Raw genomic sequence first — 14,863 nt, forward strand, 5'->3', positions numbered from 1 at the left:
GACAAAGGGCCAGTGAACTACAGCCTGCTGCCAAAGCTGGCCCACTGCCTGTTTTTGTTTGACCTGTGAGCTAAGGATGGTTTTTATGATTTTAAGTAGTTGGAGTTACAAAAACATTTTTTAGTCTTTTTATGGCTGTACCTGAGGCATATGGAAGTTCCCAGGCTAGGGGTTGAATCAGCTGTAGTTGCCGGCCTATGCCACAGCCAGAGCCACGCCAGATCCAAGCCACGTCTGTGATCTGCACCACAGATCACGGCAATGCCAGATCGTGAACCCACTGAGTGAGGCCAGGGATCGAACCTGCATGCTCATGGATACTAGTCAGGTTCGTTTCTGCTGGGCCACAATGGGAACTCCAGAAAAACATTTTTATAAAATAATGGTGTTTTGTGACATAAGAAAATTAAATGAAATTGAAATTTCACATCCATAAATAAAGTTTACTGGAACACCATCACATCCATTCCTGAAAGTATAATCTGTGGGAAGTTCTTGTTACTGCTGTGGCTCAGTGGTAATGAACCCAGCTAGTAATCCATGAGGATGTCAGTTTGATTCCTGGCCTCGCTCAGAGGATTAAGGATCTGGCGATGCCATGAGCTCTGGTTTAGGTCACAGACGTGGCTCAGATCCCACGTTGCTGTGGCTGTGGCATACGTAGGCTGGCAGCTGCAGCTCCGATTCGACTCCTCGCCTGGGAACTTGCATATGCTGTGGGTGCAGCCCTAAAAAGACCAAAAAAAAAAAAAAAAGTATAATCTGTGGATGCTTTTGTGCTATAATGACAAGTTGAATAGTTGCTCCAGAGACAGTAGGCTTGCAAAGGCTAAGATACTTACTCTTGGCTCTTTTCAGGGAAATTTACTAACCCTGATGTGGTTTGAGAGCCATTAAAGAATTTAGTCATGGATTCACACAATCATATTTATTTTAGTCGCTGACATTCATAGATCTCTGGAATAAAGGCTAGAAGGTGGGCAAGATTAGAGGCAAGGGGACTGATTACATTGAAGCAGTGTTTCCTGAATTACATGTTGTTTAATGTGCTGTACAAAGAGTTTTATGTATCAGTCTTTAGTTTGGGAAATACTGGATTAAACAAGGGTTATTAGCAGATTTCTTTATTGTTGGACTTAACCCAAACCTTTATTGAAGGAAGGCTTATTGTGAATGTCTAAGAGAAGAATGTAGAGGGTAGTGTTTGCTGATAGTTTTGAAGAATATGCCACCGTGCATTACAAAAATGAATATTTAGTCCTCTTCCTGGTTTTTCTTTTGGTGACTGGGTCAACCTGCATCATGTATTGTTGTGGCAGATATCTTATGACATCTGTTGTGGAACAGCCATAGAAAGATGGATTGTAGTGATTAAATTAATGCAGATTTAATGTTCCTAAAAATCTTATGTTTATTTGGTGTTGGGGGTTGGGACATAGGTAAATTGTAAATAAGAAATGAAGATTGACATAAGAAGGGTCAGAATGATGAGACCATTTAAAATAAAAGTCTGTAGGTATATGGGATTTGAACAAATTAATTTTAAGTGAAAGACTGGATTTTCTTGGTTATCCCATATCTACAACACAGCCTTCTGCAGACTTTCAGTCTGTTCCTTTGGGACTAAAGATTAAACAGCTTGGAGGGATTTATATCTACCTAGTTTGAATACCAACTAGTTACTGTCTAAGCTCAAACTACCTTTTAAAATGCTTTAAAATTAAACTCAGATATAAGTATTAAATCTCTTTTTTTTCTTTTTTGCTTTTTAGGGCCATACTCGTATATGAAAGTTCCCAGGCTAGGGGTCGAATTGGAGCTGTAGCTGCCACCCTATACCACAGAACAGCAACACGGGATCTGAGCTGCGTCTTCAGCCTACACCACAGCTCATGGCCACACCAGATCCTTAACATACTGAGCAAGGCCAGAGATCTAACCTGCATCCTAATGGATACAAGTTGGATTCGTTTCCTCTGCACCAAAATGGGAACTTCCAAGAACTCTATTTTCTAACAGATGAATTAAAGTACACTAAATGGAAAATTTGCCAGTGTTTAATGGAGATTAACCTCAGGCCAGATTTCTAATCTAGTTTTGTTTCATTAACTATGCCTTTTAAGAACTGTATAATTATATATAATAATACCGAGTTATCCACATTTATCAAACTTTATTTTGGGGACACAAACAAACATAATTTATATTGCTTGTCCTAACAACAAGCAATATAAATTATTAGCATAGGCAATTGGGTAATTTTTCTTTTGATTTATATTAACATCAATTTATTTTCTCTTGGGACAGATGATGAATAAGGTGTTTGGAGGTACTGTACACAAAAAAAGTGTTAGAGAAGATGGAGTCTTCAGTATTAGTGTGGATAACACATGCTCGTTATTCAGGTATTATGGATTTTTTTTTATTATGAATTTTTTAGATAAATAAAAATGTTAGTGGATTAGCTTAAAGTTGGGAATGTTATTCTTTATAATTGAAGATGCTGTAATTCTTAATAAAATTAAGGCCAAAGTAGTGGCCAAAGGTTCTTATTGCTATATTTGTCTTACAATTGAGTGTTAAGACAGCAGAGGATGGTAGTAATGCTAAGTAGGAATTAGAAAAGCACTTAATTGTGTAACTTAAAAGCATCTGTGCAATCTTCAACTCCTGTTTGACATTGCATATTGTGATGCCAACATTTGTAGTTTTCCCTCTTTAATTGGTGTTATTCCAAACATTAGTATGACATGTGGCAAATGGATAATTTTATTTTATTTATTATTATTTTTTTTGGTATTTTAATTTTTTTCCTTTTTAGAGCTTCATCCACGGCATATGGAGGTTCCCAGGCTAGGGGTCTAATGGGAGCTACAGCTGCTGTTGGCCTATGCCACAGCCACAGCATCAGATCCGAGCCGTGTCTGCGACCTACACCTTAGCTCATGGCAACGCCAGATCCTTAACCCACTGAGTGAGGCGGGATTGAACCCGCAACTTCGTGATTCCTAGTCGGATTCATTTCCGCTTTGCCATAGTGGGAATTCCAAAAATGAGTAATTTTAAACTGGACTGCATTTGTATATCCCTTCTTCTGCCATGTTCTTGCTCTAGGTATTTAGCAAACTACCCATTTTACACTTGTTCTCACTTTCTTTATCTGAGCATAAAAACTGTACCTGGGGAGTTCATACTGTGGTACACTGGTTTAAGAATCCGACTGCAGAGACTTGGGTCACTGCGGATGTGGGGCTTTGATCCCTGGCCTGGGAACTTCCATATGCTGTGGGTGTGGCCATTAAAAACAAAACTGTACCTGGTGTACTGTCTTAATATAGTGAATGTATTAATTGATTTTATTCCTATGTGACAATAGATTGGGTAGATAGGCAGTAGCTCTGATGTATTGAAAGATTGGTGAATGACCTTTTCATTAGCTTTCTAGAGTCATTTATCTTCTGCTTTACTAAAAAAAAAATTAGCTGGATTTTCATTCAGTTTTATGAAACACCAGAGCTTAAGTTTTACTTGCTTGCTTTCTTTTTTTGGGGTCTTTCCATATTTTGGGAATAGCCCATTTAGGTGGACTATTGGTAGTGTTACTTTTTTTTTACCTAAATCTCATTTTATTTAAAAATCTTATTTCCACCTAACTACATTGAATCTGTAAGATGCAGGCTGATGTCAGTTAATGAGCACATGCAGTTTTTATTACCATTTCTTATAGCTGTGCTAATTATCTTGAGTTATAGATTTGTTTAATAACATATTCTTATAGCCACCATTGAGTTGTGCCTAAGTTAATTCTTTTGTTTACTTATTTATTTTTTTGCTTTTTAGGACTGCGCTTGTGGCATATGCAGGTTCCCAGGTTTGGGGTCGAATCACAGCTACAGCTGCCAGTCTCGACACAGCTACAGCAACGCAGGATCAGAGCTCTGTCTGTGACCTACACTGTAGCTCACGGCAATGCTGTATCCTTAACCCACTGAGTGAGGCCAGAGAACCTCATGGTTCCTAGTTTAATTTCCGCTGCACTGCCTTGGGAACTCCTTAATTCTTTTTTTTTTACTCTTTTTAGGGCCACACCTGTGGCATATGGAGGTTCCCAGGCTTGGGGTCAAATCAGAGCTACAGCTGCTGGCCTATGCCATAGCCACAGAAACGCGGGATACGAGCCATATCTGCGACCTACACCACAGCTCACAGCAACGCTGGATCCTTAACTCACTGAGCGAGGCCAGGGATTGAAGCTGCAACCTCATGGTTCCTAGTCAGATTCATTTCCACTGCACCACAATGGAAACTCCACCTTAAATTTTATTTTTTGCTTTTTAGGGTCACACCCATGGCATATGGAAGTTCGCAGGCTTGGGGTTGAATCAGAGCTACAGCTGCCAGCCTGCGCCACAGCCACGCCAGATCTGAGCCATGTCTGTGACCTACACCACAGTTCATAGCAGTGCTGGATCCTTAACTCACTGAGTGATGCTGGATATCGAACCCTCATCCTCAAGGATACTAGTTGGGTTCGTTACCGCTAAGTGATGATGGGAACTCCCCAGATCAGAAATTTTAAAATCTAAGAACTTATTTTTATCTGAAATGGAAATATAATCCTAGTTTTAACACAAAACTGACTGTGGCTGGTTCTTAATGTTAGAACAAAAATAGGTATATCTGTGGTCAAAGGGTCTCATTTTTTCAAAGGAATATTAATAAAAAATAAAAAAATAATTTTATGAACTAAAGCTACTCATTGCCAGAATATGTTTTTTAAGTCCAATGCTTGTTTTACTTAATAATGCAGAGGTGTGGCTTGCATTCATCTGTATCTCAAATGACTACTCTTGAGAAGTGCTTTAGGAATTTGCTGATGATATGTGATACTGCAGGAGGCTTTAAATGTAAAGATCTGGTTAAGACTTAAAGTTTTTCTGTTTTTCTAGTTTAAAATTCTGGTATTCAGTTAGAATCTACACTAAATCTCAAGTAGCGGTGAAGACAGAACAACCCCAAAACATCCTTTTAGCTTTAATGTACTTTATTTTAAATTTCTTAATATTATTTCTTACCAAGTCCTTGTTTAGATTTTTTTCATAATATAAAAAATATATTTTTATGGTTGATTGGTTTGCATCAGCATCCAAAGAAAGTGCACACAACTGCATTTGATAATTATTACTTACATCTGTTTTAATCCATGCCATAACTTTTGTTCTTAAAATAATCCCAAAAGATAGAATTTTGAAATTATTATTTTACAGCCTCTTGAAACTGTCTTTTTTTGTGTGTGCGGTTATACCACTAACTATATATGTTGTTTCAGTTTTCAGTTTTTATAGATTGCCTTTTTTTGAAATTTAATATTGTTGGCTTTGTAATGGACAGAATAAATTCCAGCAGTATTGCACTGTACATACCTTCTCTATTTTCTTGATTTTATATATAGAACAAGCTAGTATTTCTTAAGCAAAAAACTTCCAGTTTTAATGTGAATAAGTTCAAGGAATCTAATGTACAGCATGATAACTTCAGTTAACAACACTGTATTTATTGTATACTTCCAAGTTGCTAAAAAAGTAGATCTTAAATGTTCTCACCACACAGAAAAAATGGTAACTATGTGAGATGGTGGATGTGTTAACTAACTTTTATTGTGGTAATCATTTCACAATATATATGTATATCAAATCTTTACATTGTACACTTTAAACTTACACAATGTTAAAAATGTCAATTATATTTTGATAAAGCTAGAAAAAATAAAGCAAAATAATCCATTCATGTCTTATAATTATTTGTATATTATGTTTTATTTTTTATATATTTAGGGGCCTTCAGAAGGAAGAAATTGTTTTGCTTACCCACGGAGATAGTGTAGACAAAGTAGCTGATGGATTCAAGGTTGTGGCACGTTCTGGGAACATTGTAGCAGGTGAAAGTTCTAAAACTTTTGCAGATTTCATTTTTAAAACGTTTATCTGAAGAGTCTAAGCCTATGTTTCTCTATGAGTTACTGATTTTGATGTATGTTTCTTTAAAAAGATGAGTGTTGTAGGGTCAGCCATTCATTTAGAAAGGGTCTTAATATTAGAAATAATATCTACAAGTCACTTACTGGCTTGCTCTGAAATTTTGTGTGTGTGTGTGTGTGCGCGTGTGTGTGTTTTTAGGGTCACACTTGTGGCACATGAAGGTTTCCAGGCTAGGGGTCTAATCGGAGCTGTTGCTGCCCGCCTACACCAGAGCCACAGCAGTGCCAGATCTGAGCCGTGTCTGCAACCTAAACCACAGCTCAGAGCAACGCCGGATCCTTAACCCACTGAGTGAGGCCAGGGATCGAACCCAAAACCACATGGTTCCTAGTCAGATTCACTTCCCCTGAGGCAAAATGGGACTCCTGAGATACTTTTTAAAATATTTATTCTAATATGTTTTTCAGATGTAAAATAAAACTATTACAACTCAAGAAAAATTTGAGAACTCTATACCTTTTTAGCATGGCGGTTGTGGAAAATTCTGGCTTTACTCATTGTGAGATGTAGTTTTGAACAAATAGATGTTCTAATTTCAGGATTACCCTGGTTACAGTGAGGAGAAAAGAGGCAGAAGGGTTTTTTTTTTTTTTTGTCTTTTTAGGGCCACAGATGTGGCATATGGAAGTGCTGCCAGCTACACCACAGCCACAGCAGCTCAGCATCTGAGCTGCGTCTGCAACCTACACCACAGCTCTGGCAATGCTGGATCCTTAACCCACAGAGCGATGCCAGAAATTGAACCTAAGTCCTCATGGGTACTAGTCCGGTTCATTACCACTGAGCCACTATGGGAGCTCCAAGAGATGGAGTTAAATGTAGTAACAGAGAGACTAGCTAGGAATCTATTGCAGTAATCAGGAAAGGAGACTGTAAAGAGCAGGGTGGTGGATGAAAGTGTATAGGAGTAATTGGGTTCTCATATAGATCTTGTACATATTTTGTTAGATTTATGCCAAAGTATTTCATTTTGAGGGTGTGTGGGTTTCTCATGATTAGGTAAGGTGTTAGCTGTAGGTTTTTAGAAGATACTCTTTATCAAGTTGGAGAAGTTCCCCTCTATTCGTAGTCCCCTGAGAGGTTTGTTTTTTGATATTTTTCAGGTGTTTTTCCCTGCATCTTTTGATATGATCATGTGATTTTTCTTTTTTTTTTTAATTTTTATTATATATATATATATTTTTTTTTTTTTGTCTTTTTAGGGCCACACCTGTGGCACATGGAGCTTCCCAAGCTAGGGGTCTATGCCAGCTATAGCTACCATCCTACGTCAGAGCCACAGCAATGCCAGATCTGAGCTGCATCTGCGATCTACACCACAACTCGATCCTTAACCCACTGATCAAGGCCAGGGATTTAACTGCAACCTCATGGTTCCTAGTCGGATTTGTTTCCGTTTCTGCTCCACCACAACGGGAACTCCATGTAATTTTTCTTTAGCCTAGTGATATGGTGGATTGCATTAATTGTTTTTTGAATGTCAAAACAGTCTTGCAACCTGGGATAAATCCCACTTGGCCATGGTGTATAATTCTTTTTATGCATTATTTCAGTTTGCTAATTTTTTTCAATTTGCTAATATTTCCTTGAGGATTTTTGCATCCATGTTCATGGGAAATATTGGTCTTTAGTTTCCTTTTCTTGTAATGTCTTTGGTTTTGCTATTAGGGTAATGCTGGCCTCATAGAATGAGTTAGGAAATATTCCCTCTGTTCTGTTTTCTGAAACAGATTATAGAGAATTGGTTATATTTCTTCCGTAAGTATTTGGCAGAATGAACCAGGGAACACATCTGGGCCTGGTGCTTTCTGTTTTAGAAGATTATTAATTGCTAATTAGTGTTCTTTCATAGATAAAGGCCTATTCAGATTATCTGTTTCTTCTTGTGTAAGTTTTGGCAGATAGTGTCTTTCAAAGAATTGCTCCATATCATCCAGGTTATAAAATTTTTGGATATAGAGTTCAGAGTATTCTCTTAATGTCCATGGGATCTCAGGTGATATCCCTCTTTTCATTTTTGATATTAGTAATTTGCGCCTCTTTCTTAGCCTGGCTAAAGGCTTATTGTTTCTATTGATCTTTTCAAAGAACTAGCTTTTGGGTTTTATTTTTTCCTTTGTTTTACTTTTTTTTTTTTTTTTTTTTGGTCTTTTTAGGGCTGCATCTGTAGTGGATAGAAGTTCCCAGGCTAGGGGTCTAATTGGAGCTGTAGCTGCTGGCCACAGCCACAGCAATGCTGGATCCGAGCCACGTCTGCAGTCTATACCACAGCTCACGGCAATGCCAGATCCTTAACCCACTGACCGAGGCCAGGGATTGAACCCATGCCCTCATGGGTACTAGTCGGGTTGATTACCACTGAGCCACAACGGAAACTCCTATTTTTTTCCTTATTGACTTCCTATTTTCAATTTTATTGATTTCTGTCTTAATTTTTTCTCCTTTGGTTTTGCTTTTTTTTTTCCCAGTTGCCTAAGGTAGAAGCTTAGATGATTGATTTTAAATCTTCTTTTCTATTGTATGCACTCAGTGGTATAAATTTCTAAGCACTGTTTTCTATGTATTACACAAATTTTGAAAAGTTTTTTTCATTTAGCTCAAAATAATGTTTAATTTCTCAAGATTCTTTTTTTTTTTTTTTAAATCCGTTTTCTTATTTAGAACTGTTTTGTTTATTCTAAGTATTTGGGTATTTTCTACCTGTCTTCTGTTATTGATTTTTAGTTTAACTCCATTGTAGTCTGAAGCAAATATTATGAGATTCCTATTTTTAAAAAATTTTGAGCTATGTTTTATGATCAGAATATCATTTAATTTGATGACTATATCATGTGAGCTTGAAAAGAATGTGTGTTCTGCTGTTGTTGGATGAAATAGTCTATAGATGTCCATTATATCTTAGTTGATTGCGTCTATGTCCTTACTGATTTTTCTGCCTGCTGGCTCTATTTCTGACAGAGGGATGTTGAAGTATCCACCTGCAGTAATGGATTCATGTATTTCTCCCTATAATTCTATTGGTTTTTTTCCTCTTGTATTTTGATACTCTATTTTTAGGTGCATACACACTAGGGATTATTATGTCTTCTTTAAGAATGGACCCCTTTTTCGTTACATATATGCACTTGTTTATCCTTGGTAACTTTTCTTGGCTTTGTCTGACATTATTAGCTATTCATGCTGTCTTAAGATTTAGTGTTAATATGACATATCGTTATCCAGTTAATTTTTTTTTGTCTTTTTGCCTTTTTCTAGAGCCGCACCTGTGGCACATGGAGGTTCCCAGCCTAGGGGTCTAATCAGAGCTGTAGCTGCTGGCCTACGCCACAGCCACAGCAACGCAGGCTTGGAGCCACATCTTCGACCTATACCACAGCTGATGGCAACACCGGGTCCTTAACCCACTGAGCAAGGGCAGAGATCGAACCCGAAACCTCATGGTTCCTAGTCAGATTCGTTAACCACTGTGCCATGACGGGAACTCCCTATCCAGTTACTTTTTTAAAAGTTTATTTTATTGAAGTATAATTGGTTTACAATGTTTCATTAGTTTTTGGTGTACAGCAAAGTGATTCAGTAATGTGTGTGTATATATTCTTTTCTTTCTTTCTTTTTGTCTTTTTAAGGCTGTACCTGTGGCATATGGAGGTTCCTGGGCTAGGGGTCTAATTGTAGGTGTACACGCTATACCACACCCACAGCAACACCAGATCTGAGCCTTATATGTGAGGCTGGCTTGCAGCAATGCTGGATCCTTTAACCTACTAAATAAGGCCAGGGATTGAACCTGCATCCTCATGGGTACTAGTCAGGTTCTTAACTGGCTAAGCCTCAGTGGGAACTCCCATATTTTTTTCCATATGGTTTATTACAGGATATTGAATATAGTTTCCTGTGTTATACAGTAGGACCTTGATGTTTATCCATTCTTTATATAATAGTTTGCAACTATCTATTTACTCCTCCCCCTTCCCTGATATGCCTGGGGCATGCAGAAGTTCCTGGGTCAGGGATTGAACCCATGCTATAATAGTAACAATGCCATATCCTTAATCCACTGAGCCTCCAGGGAACTCCTATCCATTTACCTTAAAAAAAATTTTTTTTTTATTAAAGTATCATTGCTTTATAATGTGCCAGTTTATGCTGTACAGCAAAGTGAAACAGTCATACATATATACATTCCTTTTTTTTTCTTTTTTTAAAATGAGAATTGCAACATTTAGGTTCTCTGGTTCTCTGGCTCTCTATGATTTAAGGTTTTATGTTATAGGCTTTAATCCGTTTTGAGTTGAATTTTGAGTATTATTTAAGATAGGGGTCCAGTTTTATTCTTTTGTGTGTGGCTGTCTAGTTTTCCTACAACTTTTATTTAAGGGACTATCTGTTATGTATTCTAGGCCCCCTTGTCATGAATTAATTGACCATGTATTTGTGGGTTTATTCATGGGCCCTTGATTCTGTTGCATTGGTGTGTGTGTCTTTTTATGGAAGTTCCCAGGCTAGGGGTTGAATTGGAGCTATAGCTTCCAGCCTACACTACAGCCACAACCACAGCCACAGCATTGCAGAATCTGAGCTGCAACTGCGACCTACACCGCAGCTTATGGCAACACCAGATCTTTAACCCACTGATCAAGGCCAGGGATGAAACCCGCATTCTCATGGCTGCTAGTTAGGTTTGTTAACTGCTGAGCCATGAAGGAACTCTGCCATACTGTTTTTATGACTATGGCTTTGTAATATAGTTTGAAATGAGAAAATGTGATGTTTCTAGCTTTGTTGTTCTCTCTTAAGATTGCTTTGGTTATTTTGGGTCTATTGTAGTTCCATACACACTTTAGGATTGTTTTTGTGAAAGAGCCATTGGAATTTTGATAGAGATTGAATTGAATCTATAGATTACTTTGGGTAGACTTGATATGTTAACAGTGTTAATTCTTCTTCTTTTTTTTTTATCTTTTTGTCTTTTTGCCTTTTCTAGGGCCACTCCTACAGCATATGGAGGTTCCCAGGCTAGGGGTCTAATTGGAGCTGTAGCTGCCAGCCTACACCAGAGCCACAGCAATGTGGGGTCCAGGCCACCTCTGAGACCTACACCATACCTCATGGCAACGCTGGATCCTTAGCCCACTGAGTGAGGCCAGGGATCGAACCTGCAACCTCATGATTCCTAGTTGGATTCGTTAACCACTGAGCCACAACAGGAACTCCAGTATTAATTCTTCTAATCCATGAAATGGAATATCTTTTTATATGTGCGTTCTTCAGTTTCTTTCATCAGGGTCTTATGGTGTTCAGTTTATAGATCTTTCACCTTTTTGGTTAAATTTATTCCTAAGTGTTTTATTCTTTTGGATTTTGATGGGAATGTTGTCTTAATTTCTCCTCCTGATAGTTTGTGTTGGTATATACACAATTTATTTTTTCTATGTTAATTTTCTATCCTGCAACCTTGCTGAAATAATTTGTTAGTTTTAACAGTGTTTTGGTGGAGTTTTTAGGGCTTCCTAGATATAATGCCATGTCATCTGCAAACAGACAGTTATACTTTTTCATTTCAAATTTGGATGACTTTTATTTCTTTTTTCTTGCCTGGCTAGTTTGGCTAGGACTTCCAGTACTGTGTTGAATAAAAAAAAGTGGTGAGAGTGGGCATCCTTGTCTTGTTTCCAATATAAGAAGAAAAGCTTTTCACCATTGAGTATGATGTTAGTTGTGGGCTTGTTGTATATGGGCTTTATTATGTTGAGGTACATTCCTTCTTTACCCAGTTTGTTGAGGTTTGTTTTTTTTTTTTAATCATGTATGGATGTTGAACTTTCCTGCATCTATTGAAATGACCTTATTTTTATTCTTTATTTTGCTAATGTGGTGTATCACACTGATTGGCAAATATTGAACCATCCCTGTATCCCTGGACTCAATCCCACTTCATTATAGTATATTATCTTTTTTAATGCATTCTATTTGGTTTGCTAATATATTATTATTATTATTATTTTGTTTTTTAGGGCCATACCCATGACATATAGAGATTCCCAGGCTAGGGGTTGAATTGGAGCTACAGCTGCCAGCCACAGCCACAGCAACATCAGGTCTGAGGCACACCTGCAACCTACACCATAGCTCACAGCAATGCCGGATCTTTAATCTATTGAGCGAGGCCAGGGATCGAACCTGCAACCTCATGATTCCTAGTTGGATTTGTTTCCTCTGTACCATGACAGGAACTCCTGGTTTGCTAATATATTATTGAGGATATTTGCAACTATATTTATCAGAAATTCTGGCCTATAGTTTTCTTGTCTGGCTTTGATATCAGGGTATTGCTAGCCTCATAGATTGAGTTTGGACGTGTTCCTTCCTCTTTTTTTTTTAATCTCTCTCATTTTTTTTCCAGATTGTCCAGTTCGTTGCCATGTAATTGTTCATAGTATTTGTGGGGCATCAATTGTAATGTCTCCTCTTATATTTCTAATTTCAAGTCCTTTCTCTTTTTGGGGGGTGTTAAGTCTGGCTACGGTTTGTTGATTTTGTTTATCTTTTTAAGAAACCAGCTCAAGCTAAAATGATAAAAAAGATGAAACCATTTCATTTGTTTCTCCTCTATAATTGTAATTTCCATTCTTATGTTAACTTTGGGCTTACTTTGTTTTTCTCTGGTTCCTTGAGGCACAAAAGTTGCTTAAGGTATGCTTTTTCTTTCTTTTTGCTTTTTAAGGCCACAGTTGTGACTTATGGAAGTTCCTGGACTGGGTTAGAATCTGAGTGGCAGCTGCTGGCCTACACCACAGCCACAGCAATGCAGGCCACAGCAACACAGGATCCAACCCACGTCTGCAACCTGCACCACAGCTCACGGTAGTGCTAGATCCTTAACGCACTAAGTGAGGCCAGCTATCAAACCTGCATCCTCATGAATACTAGTCGGGTTTGTTACCTCTGAGCCACAATGGGAACTCCCAAAGTCTATTTTTTTCTTGATGTGGGCACTTAACTTTGCTAACTTCCCTCTTAGAACTTTTTTTGCCATATCCAGTGTGTTTTGGTTGTTTTGTTTCCATTTTTATTTGTTTCAAGATTTAAAAAAATTTTTCTTTTGATTCCTTCTTTGACCCATTGGTTTTTCAGAATCATGTTGTTTAATCTTCACTTATTTGCGAATTTTCCAGTTTTCTTCTTGTAATGATTTCTAGTTTTGTACCATTGTGGTCAGAAAAGATGCTTGATTATAATTTCAGTCTTCTTGAATTTATTATGATTCCGTTTGGGGCCAAATGTGATTTATTCTGGAGAATGCTTTTTACTTGTTAGGACAGAGCAGTATCTTCTAGTTTCTTATGTATACTGGACGGGGAACCAAAAGTTAGATTGGATTCCGATATGTTTTGAAGGCAGAGACAAAGGGTTTGCTGTTGGATTGCATGTGGAGTGGAAAAGAGAGGGTAGAGTCGAGTTTTAACTTCCCAAGTGTTTCAGCCTGAACAACCAGAAGTTTCTATTTACCTGATGTGAAAGAATGTAGAAGTTTGGAGTTGTATATTAAATTCAAGATTTTTTATTAAACATTGAAGTGAAGGTATGAATAGGCAGTTGTATATTTGAGTCAGGACTGTAGAAGAAAAAACAGCTGGAGGAATAAATTGCAGGGTATACCAGCATATGGGTAGAATTTAAGGTTATGAGAATTAAGGATCATTCAGAATGTATACAGAAGGAATTTCAGGGGCGAGTACTGGGTGAATTTCATGTGCAGAGATGGGTGAGATGAGGAATCAACAAAGAAGGTTCAGAAGAAGCAGACAGTGAAATAAAAAATGAACCAAGACGAGTTCCTGTTGTGGCACAGTGGAAATGAATCAGACTAGGAACCATGAGGTTTCAGGTGTGATCCCCCAGCAGGTTAAGGATCTAGCATTGCTGTGAGCTGTGGTGTAGGTTGCAGATGTGGCTCGGATCTGGCGTTGCTGTGGCTGTGGCGTAGGCTGGCAGCTGTAGCTCCAATTGGACCCCTAGCCTGGTAACGTATATGCTGAGGGTGTGGCCCTAAAAAGACAAAAGTTAAAAATAAAAACAAAGTTAACCAAGAGAATGGTCTCCTAGAAGCCAAGTGTGAGGCTAAAGAAAGTGTGAGGTTCCCTGGTATAGTAGAATGTGTATAATTGTGGGAGCCGGATAGACCTGATTTAACTACTTAACTAGCTGGGGGCTCAGGCAAGTATCTTGATATCTCAGAGTCACAGATAGGGGTAATAACATGTACAAGTAAAACATTCTAGCCTAACATCTGCTGCTTTATAGTTGGTAATTTGTCACAAACTTATATTTGTAAGTTAATAGTATCCAAGAAAGAAGCATTTAGAATATTCTGTTAGGTTGCATGAAGATTTCCTAATATAGAAAATTGGTGGCAAAATTGGTAGCTGCACATCACATGTGAAAAGCATATGGGACTGAGAACCAAAATTGATTATCATCGCATTAAATGGACAATTGCAGTAACCTGGATGGAAAAGTGAGAGTACTGTACAGTAGTCTCTGTAGGACTTATTTCATTGTCATATAGTTCTTTAATTGCTGTATAAGGGAAGACCTTTATAAAGCTGGATTGTGGCAATGTAATTTTATTTATTTATTTATTTATTTTTTAGGGCTGCACCTGTGGCACATGGAGGTTCCCAGGCTAGGGGTCAAATAGGAGCTGTAGCTGCTGGCCTACACCACAGCAACACCAGATCCTTAACCCACTGAGCGAGGCCAGGGATTGAACCTGCACCCTCGTGGATACTAGTCAGATCTGTTTCTGCTGGGCCACAATGGAA

At 38.0% G+C, this 14,863-nt stretch overlaps 1 protein-coding gene across 1 annotated transcript in view; it reads left to right on the top strand.

The window, feature by feature from the left end:
- GMPS (guanine monophosphate synthase) overlaps positions 1-14,863 on the top strand; it is a 67,459-nt gene that overhangs the window by 25,836 nt on the left and 26,760 nt on the right. The window contains exons 4-5 of the mRNA XM_047785308.1: positions 2,308-2,405; positions 5,835-5,938. Coding sequence (XP_047641264.1) covers positions 2,308-2,405; positions 5,835-5,938 — 202 coding nt within the window. The remainder of the gene's footprint in view (positions 1-2,307; positions 2,406-5,834; positions 5,939-14,863) is intronic.

The sequence above is a fragment of the Phacochoerus africanus genome, chromosome 1 (genome assembly GCF_016906955.1).
Source record: "Phacochoerus africanus isolate WHEZ1 chromosome 1, ROS_Pafr_v1, whole genome shotgun sequence".
In the NCBI taxonomy this organism is placed as follows: domain Eukaryota; kingdom Metazoa; phylum Chordata; class Mammalia; order Artiodactyla; family Suidae; genus Phacochoerus; species Phacochoerus africanus.